The sequence below is a fragment of the Tachysurus fulvidraco genome, chromosome 12, assembly GCF_022655615.1.
Source record: "Tachysurus fulvidraco isolate hzauxx_2018 chromosome 12, HZAU_PFXX_2.0, whole genome shotgun sequence".
NCBI classification, from domain to species: Eukaryota; Metazoa; Chordata; class Actinopteri; order Siluriformes; family Bagridae; genus Tachysurus; species Tachysurus fulvidraco.
Genome location: NC_062529.1, coordinates 19,252,704 through 19,265,191, shown reverse-complemented (window position 1 = coordinate 19,265,191; position 12,488 = coordinate 19,252,704). Strand labels below are relative to the sequence as shown.

General features: G+C 37.9%; 1 protein-coding gene across 1 annotated transcript in view; it reads left to right on the top strand.

Moving 5' to 3' along the window:
- The window catches only part of alk (ALK receptor tyrosine kinase), a 481,244-nt gene that overhangs the window by 400,123 nt on the left and 68,633 nt on the right, over positions 1–12,488 (top strand). Inside the window, exon 8 of the mRNA XM_047821514.1 lies at positions 4,042–4,169. Coding sequence (XP_047677470.1) covers positions 4,042–4,169 — 128 coding nt within the window. The remainder of the gene's footprint in view (positions 1–4,041; positions 4,170–12,488) is intronic.

Genomic DNA, 12,488 nt, shown 5'->3' with positions numbered 1-12,488 from the left:
TAAATCGAGGGTTTTTGAAGTATATCATATCAGTCAACGCACAAATGTGCATGGCAAACACTTAAAGGAGAAATAGGTCAGAATATCTTTACGAAAATAAATAAAACAAAAACAAACGTGCTGATCAGCATGGACTCCAGGCAGTCTTTTTATCTGTAGCTGTATTATTACTGCCTGTACACCTGCCTGTAGTGGTGCAGTTCAGTGCACTAATTGTATTCATTATCACTAATTTTGGGGGACAAACTAAATGGGAAGTCATTAGCGGTTATTATATATAATAGCTAAAGCATCCCATATCTTCAGGAGCAGTTCAGTACCTGGCGATTTGACAACACCTCAGCACATTTTCAGTAATCACTAACTTTAGAACCTTGAAGGACAGAAAGCTGAGAATCAGGAATGTAAATGATTTAGTAGTAAAATGTTGCGTTATACAGATTCATTTAAAATCCATTATAAATGCTCTCTCTTTCTCTCTCTCTCCTTTCTCTCTCTCTCCCTCTCTCTCTCTCTCTCTCTCTCTCTCTCACTCACACACACACACACACACACACACACACACACACACACACACACACACACACACACACACACACACACAATAAAAATATTTATCAAGGCTACAGTAAAGGAGGTATTCAAAATGTATGCTAGTATAAATTGTTCAATGTTTTTTATTTTGTCTTTCCAGCAAATTTATAACCCGGTAGGTTCCTAATTGTAACTGCTGATTTATTTATGTTTCTCAATTACATTTCAATTCAGTTTATTTGTATAGCACTTTTATACAACTGTATTTGTACAACTTTTATAAACTTTTATTTGTATAGCAGCTTTACAGTATAGAAAGTATAGAAACATAAAAATGAATTCATAAAAATAATCAAGAATAAAAACAAACAAACAAACAAACAAATAAATACATTTAAAGTTTAAAATTCATTTTAACATGTTAATTTAAACTTTTAAATACTATACATCTCTAATATCTATCCCTAATGAGCAAGCTGGAGGTGATGGTGGCAAGGAAAAACTCTCTGAGATGATACACTATGAGGAAGAAACCTTGAGAGGAACCAAACACAGAAGAGGACATCATCCTCATTTGGGTGACTCTGAACAGGAAATAATGTAAATGTAAATAATGTCCTTTCTATAACAGTTTATAGTTGAGGTGTTATGCGCTGTGCCGCTGCCACACGATCGGCTAATTAGATGCTTTCGATGAACGAATGAGCAGGTGTACCTAATAAAGTTAAAGGTCAGTATATTTTAGCAGTCCTGCACCAGATATTGTGTTTGTGTTTTGAAACACCCCCCCATGTGCCAATCAATAGCAGTAGACAGCCGGTCAAATGCAAATGAACACTTGCGTAAACATGAGCGTACTCCAGAGTGACCGCAATGACCTTGAATATTGAAGTCTAATCCAAACAAAACATGGCCCATCTGTAGCGTCCAAAGCAGATTAACCAAATTCGAAACAGTTGATAAACCCCACACCTCAGACACCGTTCTGTCCGTGCTCAGGAATCAAATAGTGTTATTAGATAATGGGTGAGCGTTCATATCAAAACACACACCACGTAAAGAACAGAGCAGGATGCTTCACCTGGAGTAATGACATGAATTACAATGTGAATCATAATGAGGAATGGTAACAGCAGCGATTCTGTGTAACATGCACAAGGGTGATGTTTCCATTGATCCAAGACTGATTCCAATATCGGAAATCTCTACATTTGTAAACATTAACGGTCCAAAAAAAAAAATACATTTCTTTTTCCAATTCCACTTCTAATCCTTACCATTTGTTACAGGATCCACTATCTGGTTTTCAGTCCACGATTTTGTGTTAGTAACACCGAAGAATGATACTGGGCCTTAGATCAGTTTTGCAATCGTTCCATAATTGATGAAAAATATTGCTGGCATTTAAAAACAATAATTGCTGTTGATTTAAGAATTTTTTCCATAATTCAATAAGACAAATATCGTACTGAGATACGTATAACCGGTTCCGTGTGCATGCAGGAGGTTATTATTATAGAAAAGATACATGATATAGTACATCATATAAACTAGCAAATTAATACTATTTTAATATACAATATACAGTAGCTTCCTGGTTAGCATGTTTTCCTCACACCTCTCTGGTGTCAGGGCTTTGATTTCTGCTTCGCCTTCTCCCTGTGTATAAGGAGTTTGTATTTTCTCCTTGTATCTGGAGGATTTCCTTCGGGTAGTCTCTGCCTAAATCGTCTATTGTGTGTGAAATGGTGTAGGAGTCTGTGTGTGATTGTGCCCTGCAATGGGTTAGTGCCCCGTCCAGAGGCACACTGTCGAGTGTGATAGGCTCCAGGCTCCACTTTGACCCTGTGTAGTATCGGCAGCACATGGTGTGTGTGTGTGTGTGTGTGTGTGTGTGTGTGTGTGTGTGTGTGTGTGTGTGTGTGTGTGTGTGTGTGTGTGTTTTGCTTAAATATACTACTGCTGCTACTAATAATAATAATAATTATAATTTTCAAATAAATAAATAAATAAATAAATAAATAAATAAATAAATAATAATAATAATCTGACAAGCACTTTGATTTATTATACATTAAATATACATTTAAATACTTGCCAACTATTTAAACTGTTTTGTCTTTTGGTCTGTGTTTAGTCTCACAGAACAATAGTCATTAAGTTACAGCAGCTGGGAATACTGAAATGTCATCCTAATCATAATACATTAAGTATTATATCCAATCATATGTATTACACCTCATCTAATTCCCCAGAAAATCACATTTGCGATGAAAAGCAGAAGGAATGTAATGATTTAAACAACGAAATTACGTCTAGAAGCTTCGTTCTCGCCGGATAAAACGTCAAGCAGGAACTTTTGTCACGGTCACAGAACAAAATTTGAAGTTCCCTCGGGAAACTAGGGATGAATAGTAAGACGTTTAGAAAATGGATTCTGTTTCTTTTACTCAGTCTTTTTCTCCCAGTCTGAGACGTAAACTGGAAAGGTTTGTCTTTTTTTTTTTTTTTTTTTGTACTGCTACAGTAACATGGGATTGACAACAGCGACTTCGACATGAAGACGACTCACACGGACAAATACTTCATGTACTCCTAGTGAAAATCTTTCTCAAGTGACAGTGCTGCTGCAATAACTCGGTAATTTGCCACGAATGGTTTTCCCGTTTACCGAAAATGTCCGGCTCCTCCTGATTTATATGCAACCAATTCAGTTTAAGTGTAGCCACTTTGCATGAAATCTGTCTCCGTCCATGCGTTTATTCAGAACAACTGCAGACCGGAGATGCCGTTTTGTCATGCTTCTCAGCTCTAATTCACACTGAATGAATCAGATGTCAAGGTAAATCCTGTGCCAAGATTAGAGACCTCCTAACAAGTAGGCAACAACACAACAGCTAAGGTGAACAAAGAGGGAAAAGGAGTAGGGATGATCAGAAAGGAAACAAGGAGGGAGGGAGGGAGGGAGGGAGGGAGGGAGGGAGGGAGGAATGAGGGAAAGAGAAAAAAAGAGACACGGACAGACAACTATGGAGAGAGGGAGGGTGTGATGAATGAGATAAGAAAATTCATTGGTTAGTAGCCCAAAGGCAAAGTGAAATCTATTCAATTTGCTTAATAAAATTAGCCTGTGCTCTGACTACATTATAACAGGCGATGTTTGGCTCTGCAGTCGGAAGCCAGATCACTGAACACCTCTAAGTCCGTCCGTCCGTCAATACGCTCACATCCGCTCACATCTACACACGGAGCTACAGCTGGACCCCTGTTTGTATAGGGCATGTCTGACACTGAAATAGAGCCTAAAATGGCTGAGGGAGCAGGTTTGGTGTCAGAAAACCAAGCTTCACCTTCTGCCAGCTCCCCAGAGGAGACTAATCTGACACCGGGAGAGGAAGAAGGCTACACAGGGCCTGCTCTGACCCCAAGCAGTCATACGTCCCTTCTTCTCCGTCCCCTCTGCCTGCTCCTGTTGCTGATCTTGCTGGTTTTGTCTTTCCTTGGCAGCTGGGCAGTGGTGCACCTCAGCCTGGGAGCTCGGGGAACACCGTTCAGGATCTCATCCAGTTACGACCAGCCTGGAGAGCTGGAGACGGCAACCTACGACCCGCTCTTCATCACCAACTGCACCATGGGTAAGAAATCTGGTTAAACTTTTAATCTTGCATGAGTGTCAGGTGTCTCCTCAATGTCTCCTCGAAAGTGAGTCTTATTTTTTCCCCCTACAGATTCACAAATATTAAGTCGATGAATATGACGTGCAAAGTGAAATAGTTGTATTAAAAACTATTTTATTTACACTTTCTGTGAGTATTTGTAAACTCGTAATACCGTAATATTGTTGAGTCAAAAAATAATTAATTGGTAACAATTTCTTGTAAACAGTCATAAACTTTAAAAATGCTTCATAGAGGTCTAAGTTATAATCAGGATATAAAGCATGTATCACCATTTATTATAATATACAATCAAATATGACTAATAATGACTTGTATAATAATTTGAGGTTTATTTATTAACAAATTTAAAAACATTACAAGCATTTTAAATATTATTGAGTGCTTTGAACAATCCTGAGGACACACAAATGCTTCTCTAATCCTAACCGGCTGTGTACTTGTCAGTTGAAAGCATGTTTTTATTTTAATATTTTTTTATTATTATTTGACGTTTCCAAACACCTGTACGTGTTTTTCTAATTACTAAAAACTAAACAATTAAAAAGTAGGCTATTATCTCACAACATTTTATATTATCATAATAATCTAATATTATATAATAATATAATAGTTTTAATATTAACTTAATTGATGCATTTTCTATAAGTACCGTTTTATTTCATTTTATTTTTATTAAAAAAGACTTGACGTTAGAAGTGACGTTATCAAGAAATGATTTATATTATCAGAGATATTAGTATAATAATGCGTATAGAAACTTTTCACATACTTGTTGAATAACATACTTGTAGAGCTAATAATGAACCCGGTTGAAGGTAATTCTAGCTGTAATTTAAAATGACAGGTTTATGTTTATGCACTTATTCTAATGATTTGTTGTTTCTAAAGTAACTAATTCACAGAGATGCATATGGAAGACAGTGTTCTATTGGGAAGCTAATACATACTCTATGTAGTTTTTTTCTGAAAGTAGATATTACTTAGTTCAGAAGTCCTGGGTTTTAATACTTTACAGTATAACAGTAACAGTTGGTGTTCAGCCATTAGTGAGTCTTTAGGACAGAAGATCAGACTTCCAAGGTTTCTAGGAAATGACAAGCTTTTTTAAAATATTTTTTCTAAGTTTGATTTATTAACTTAAAGGAAAAAAAAGAGGTGGGTGTAAAGTGTTATAACAGAATATTCATAACATAAATGATCACTAAAATCGTCTCAGACACGTGCCACAACATTAAATATAAATAAAAAAAAACATGTATCGTTTGTTAATGAATCACAAACTGAAATTGTCGGTAAATTGCTGCAGTACACGCAGAATAACGAGGAATACGTTTAAAAATTGTGTATAACGTAATAGAAAAATAATTCACAACATAGACAATATGATGTCAACAATACAATACAATAATACTTACTGGGTCATTAGGAGATTCATGCATACTGTATGAGTGCAAACCCTTTACAACAATAAGAGTAGGGTTTCTTTATTAGAATTCTTCTAACACAGAGCAAAAATGTCCAATTTTAAGCTATAAATAATGTGAAAACTTACACTTAAATGGTTCTGAATGTGATTTCCCTAATAAGTTAACTTTCTCCTGTTTTATAACACTTTATTCTCCTTCAAAAAGCTTTTGTACCTTTTAAGTTGAAAGATTATCACAAGTTATTTTTTTTTCCATATTTTTAATTGAAGTTCTGTTCTAATACGCTTCCACACCTCGCCTTCTTCACGTCATCCATAGACCAGCAATCATAGAGGAGATGACAAAATTTTGCAGTAAAATAAATAAATAAATAAATAAGTACACAAACAAACAAACAAACATAGATAGATAGATAGATAGATAGATAGATAGATAGATAGATAGATAGATAGATAGATAGATAGATAGATAGATAGATAGATAGATAGATACTAATAAACTAACTGATGTACAAACAGGATTATTGCATACGTTTCATTTTCTATTCATAGATTTACCAACCAGCTAAAAACAATCATTTTTAATTCTATATAAAATAATAGTAGTGGTTCTACTGTGAATTTGTCTGTAGAATTTGTCATGTGAATTTTTAAACTGCAGATGAAAAATGGCATATGCCATGCTGTGAGATCACAGCAGTGGTTTCTCTCCTTCTTTTGGCTTGTTTTAAAAAAGAAAAGAAAAAAGTCTCTTTTCAGCAAAAGCCTCCACAAGAGCTTTCACTATCATATATATTTATTTGAGTAAATGGGAAAAAAATGGATCTGGGTTTTTGGAGATTTACTTGTATTTGTATTTTCAGAGTTCATGTGAAAATAACTCTGATTAGAAAAGCTTGGACTTTTGACCTAGTTTAACAGCTTTAATAATGAGTTTCCATGTAAAGACAGATTGAAAAGTCCTTGTGCAGTTTGATATGTTCTTCTCTTCATGAGGGTTCTTTTCTTGGTTTTCTCCCACCTCATAAACCATCCCATGCCGGCTTTATTCCAGCCTTGTTTCCAGTGTTCCTATAGAGTACAATATCTACCACAACCACGATAAATAGATTGCTCAAGATGAATTAAGGAATAAATAAATGTACATTTACGGCATTTGGCAGAAACACTTATCCGGAGAGACTCAGAAAAGTGCTTTTGAATTCTCCATCGATACCGGTTCACTAGGTCAGCGGCTAAGAATAGCATCAGTCTAAAAACAGTTTTGGGGGTAAATACAGCAAGGCAACTTTTTTAAGTGCTTATATTAGTACCTCAAGAAGAGGTAGGTCTTTAGATGTTGTTTGAAGCCCACTAGTGGAGAGATTTGATTTATACTTCTTTGTACCCTGAGAGAGAGTGGGACCGGTCGAGGAGAGCTGGAGGATCAGAGGGAGCATAGAGCAGTGTGGGGAGTGATAAGAGCTTTGAGGTAAGTGGGAGGTGGTCTGTTTTTGGCTTTGTAGGCAAGCTTCACAATCGGATGCAGGCAACTATATGTAGCCAGTGGAGGCAGGGCAGCAAAGCTGTCTTGTGAGAGAGTGTTAAGAAGGATGAAAAGGAGTTATGCAGCTACAGTCTGGATTAGTTGTAGATTCGAATTGCACTCAGAGGTAAGATAGACCGGCTTGGAGCGAGTTGCAGTAGGGAAGTAGGGAATGGCACAGCACTGAACTGTCAGGTCCGGGTGCCTCAGTGGAACAGAATCCAGACCTAAATGCAGGGATAGAAGGCAGACAGGGGATTTCTTAAAAAAATAAATAAATAAATAAAACACCAGACACAGGAAAACACTAGGCATCAAACGTAGGCAGTAAAAATACAAACACGATCTACAGAAACTCTAAAACAGGACACACAAACCATGTAACAATATAAGGAGCATGTGTGCAGAGGCAGGAAAGGGATAAGGATTTGGCGAGGCAAACAGATGAGAACATAAGAACAAACACCATGTGACACTGGATATAAATAAACCTGGTGTACTGGCATGGAATTTTTCAAGCCATCCATAATATGAGCAAGCACTTGAGTGGCCTTTGTGGATAAAAAGGGACAAATCCTTCTCATAGTGTAAGGAGAAATCGATATGAGCATGTCTAAATAAATGTCAGCTATTATTGCTTTTTTTCTAAATATATATATTTATATATATACACACACACACACACACACACACACACACACACACACACACACACACACACAAGGGGGGCACGGTGGCTTAGTGGTTAACACGCTTGCCTCACACCTCCAGGGTTGGGTGTTTGATTCCTGCCTCCACCTTGTGTGTGTGGAGTTTGCATGTTCTCCCCGTGCCTCGGGGGTTTCCTCTGGGTACTCCGGTTTCCTCCCCCGGTCCAAAGACATGCATGGTAGGTTGATTGGCATTTGAAGTCTGAAGAAAATTGTCCGTAGTGTGTGAGTGTGTGCCCTGAATGAGAGAGAGTGTGTGTGTGTGCCCTGCGATGGGTTGGCACTCCGTTCAGGGTGTATCCTGCCTTGATGCCCGATGACGCCTGAGATAGGCACAGGCTCCCCGTGACCCAAGTAGTTCGAATAAGTGGTAGAAAATGAGCTAATGAATGATTGAATATATACTGTACACACATACACACACACTTCACTTAGTTATCTAATATTTGTAAAAGAGGTTTATTATCCATCACAAATCATCTTAAAGCACTGATCATTTTGTATGCGACATGTGAAATCTGAATAAAACATAACTGTTTATTTTTTCACTTCTCTATTTCTTATTCGTCTTACAACAGCTCCTCGGTAAGTGATAAAAGCTCCTCTATGTGAACACAGACAAGATTTTTTTTTTCCACCTCTCTTGTGCTTTGGATTCAATAAAACTGTCGCACTTTGCAAAGTTGTAAACATCCCTATAGCTGAACCATAAAATGAACCATAAATTAAAGCCATAAATACTGTTAATGAAGAGCAGATTAATTTAAAGACAGAGTAATAAAACTTTGTTTGAAAAGTGCACAGAAAAAAAAACAACACACACACACACACACACACACACACACACACACACACACACACACACACACACACACACACACACACACACACACACACAGCCTGTCATGCAGATGCAGCATCAGACAGATCTCTAATTGTTCCAGGGAGCTGAAATCCAACCAGTTGCCATATTTGGATAATCAAATCCAAAATGTCTCTTTAGACATTATGTACTTCCCTGAAGCACGCCGTGTACCTGCATGTCCTGGATGATGTCCTTTAGACTCATCAGCTTCCTGCATCTGATAGTAACAGATTGACATGCTTTATCCCTCAAGCACCTGCCACTGGAGCTCAAATTACATGCCACACAGCATGTGTTTGATGGACTGGGTCTCAAAGCAAACTCTTTGGGGGAGTAGGTGTGTGATGGGGAAAGATGAGAAGTGTCAGATCTGGCTGTTTTTTCACCTTTAATGAAGTGAACATATTGCATGGAGCTATTCAGGAAGGACGTGTTAGCTCTGTTTTAATATTATTGCAGAAGTCACCGAAGAACAGGAATCAATATGTTCACGTTTCAGATATTAACAAATATACAATTGTGCTCAGAATTTTGCATACCTTGGGAGAATTTGCAAGATGTGTACTGTTTTTAAATGTTTTTTTTTTTCTTTTCTTTAAACATGAGTGGCAAGGCAAAATCTTATTTCTTATAGGACTCAAGTTAATATTTAAGGCATAATGGAATGGCACAAAAACATACATTCATATCATGTATTGTGTCCTTTAGCATCAATGATTACCATGCAGTCTTTTGTAATAATTGTGCATGAGGTCCTTAATTCTCTCAGGTGGTAGAGATGCCCATTCTTCTTGGCAAAATGCCTACAGTTCCTGTAAATTATTTGGTTGTCTTGCACAAACTGCACATTTGAGATCTTCCCAAAAGTGGCTCAATGATATTGAGGTCAGGAGACTGTGATGGCCTTCAGAACCTTCACCTTTTTCTGCTGTAGCCATTGGAGGGTCAACCTTGCCTTGTGCTTTGGATCATTGTCATGTTGGAACATTTGAGTGCGTCCCATGTGCAGCTTTCGTGCTGTAGAGTGCAAGTTGTCTTCTAGTATTTTCTGATAACATGCTACATTCATCATCAAAAGTCATCAGATTTTTACTAACTTCCCAGCACCACTGGAGCTCACACAGCCCCAAAACATGAGAGATCCTCCACCATGCTTTACATTGGGATGGTGCACTGTAGACCTTGTTGAGTCCTCTCCAAACATAACGTTTATGGTTGTTACTATAAAGTTCTATTTTGGTCTCATCACTCCATATGACTGCTCCAGAAGACTGAGGCTTGTCAAGGTGCTTGTCGAGGTGTACTGAAGGAGGGCCTTTTTGTGGTAGTAACGGGTTTCTCCTGGGAACTCGACCATGCAGGTCATTTGTGTTCAAGCACCTCCTTATTGTGCTCCTTGAAACACCACTTTTTTCAGAACAGAGTGTATTTCTCTCAATGTTTTGGGGTTTTTCTTTGTGTCCAAAACAATTCTTCTGGCAGTAGTGGGTAAAATCTTTCTTGGTCTACATGACTGTGGCTTAGTATCAACAGAACCTTTTATTTTCCACCTCTTTATCAGAGTTTGAACAGCAATGACTGGCATTTTCAAGTGTTGAGATCTTTTTATATCCATTTCCTGCTTTATAAAGTTCAGCTGCCTTATTATTCAGGTCCATTGGCAGTCCTTTAGTCTTCCCCATGGTGCAGTATCCAGCCAAGTCAGTGCCTCACCACATGAGCTGAGAAACTCTCTGTCTATTTATGCACAGACACTAATTACAATTACAATGAGTCACAGGTGTGGAAACTTTCCTTTAATAGCCTTTTAAACCTCTGTGTGTCAACCTGTGTGTTTATAATGTGGCCAAACTTTCAAGGAGATGTAAACTTTTGATCAGGGCTGATTTCAGTTATCATTAGGGTGTAAAAAGGAGTCAAAGAACTTAAAAAAAATGCTTTACCATTCATTCATTTTCTACCGCTTATCAGAACTTCTCGGGTCACGGGGAGCCTGTGCCTATCTCAGGCGTCATCGGGCATCAAGGCAGGATACACTCTGGATGGAGTGCCAACCCATCACAGGGCACACACACACACACTCTCATTCACTCACACACTACGGACAATTTTCCAGAGATGCCAGTCAACCTACCATGCATGTCTTTGGACCGGGGGAGGTAACCGGAGTACCCGGAGGAAACCCCCGAGGCACGGGGAGAGCAAATACACATGCACTGCTTTTTAATCTGAACTTTTTGTTTCCCCCATTTTGAGCTACCAGGCTTACTGTATGACCAAGCACTTGGGGCATCTTAGACAACAGGAATGGGTTTCACATCACCATTTACTTTGAAGATAGAAACATTTGTGTTGACAAAAACAAACTTGCCCCAGTAAAAATATTGCCCCTGGTAGGCCTGGGTAAAAACAGAAATACTTATAAAACACTTGATATTGACTGGATTGTGTCCCAAAGGACATATTAGATTCTATGCACTTACACTGTGCTCTATCACCTAGTGTATGGATGTTAGAAGGGTTTTATTTTCTTCTAACTGAAGTTGTGTCCCAAGTGTCATACTATCTACTAATATGTGCTCTAGCATCTAGTGTATAAACCTAACAAGTTATTTTTTTAAATACGTTGTATCCCAAATGCCATACTAGATACTATGCACTTACACTATGCACTATGTGCCTCGTGCTTTTCAAAATGAAGGTTTAAATCATTTCCAAGTTGATGGTCTGACACTTTTAGCTGTTAATATAATAATAATTATTAAAATGTTGAAAAATAAATCATACACCTAACCAAAGCGATCTGAAATATCCCCTTGTTCATATTATCGCATGTAAGTATTAGAAAAGAAACTTTTTATCTAAGTGAACCAATGCAGTATTTACTGCTATTGTCTCTAGGAGTTTCTACCTCGGTCCTGTATAATTTCCTTTCATGAATCAGGTACTGATCAACTTTTCATGAACCGTTAAGTTGCTCACCATTTGTTGCTGTGAGTCATCTACATTAAGTGCCCCCTGACAAACCTGATTTTGATCAGACTGACACCATAAAAACCATATCTGGCAGCTCAAGTCAGGTTCTTGGCGGGTTTGATGAGATCTATTTATATTCACAAGGTCCCCCCCTCGTTTTGAAGTGCATGACTGAATGCAGTTAGCACACACAGATCCCTGATGGTAAGAAAAATGGAGAGACATTCAATCACTTATTTATGCTCCCTGTCGGTCTTCTGACTAAAGCAGAAGTGTCCCTGAGAAGTGTTTCTTCTTCTCCTCATTTATTGAACTTGATTTTATCATTTTTCTCTCTATTACTAAGCAAAAGGATAAACAAGTTGAACAGAAACGATGAAGCGATTCAGCAATAATCGAACAGCTTAGTCTACTTAGCTTCCTGTAGGGAATGGAAAGGAATAACCAGGAGAAAATATAGTTTGGAATCATGCACTAAAAAATTTGTTTACATTCGATGTTCCTCAGTTTCCAATGTTTGGAAATTGCTACTTGGGATAGATTTGAGATTTACATTTATCATACACTCATATCCAGAGTGACTTAAATTTTATTTCAATTTATACAACTGAGGGTTAAGGGCCTTGCTCGGGGGCCCGGCAGTGGCAGCTTGGTGGATCTGGGATTCGTACTCATGACCTTCCATGAACACATCTCGTTTTTTCTAAGCCGATTACAGACAGGTCCAATTGCGGTGTGTGTCAAATTCTTACTCAATGAATTAAGTAAAATC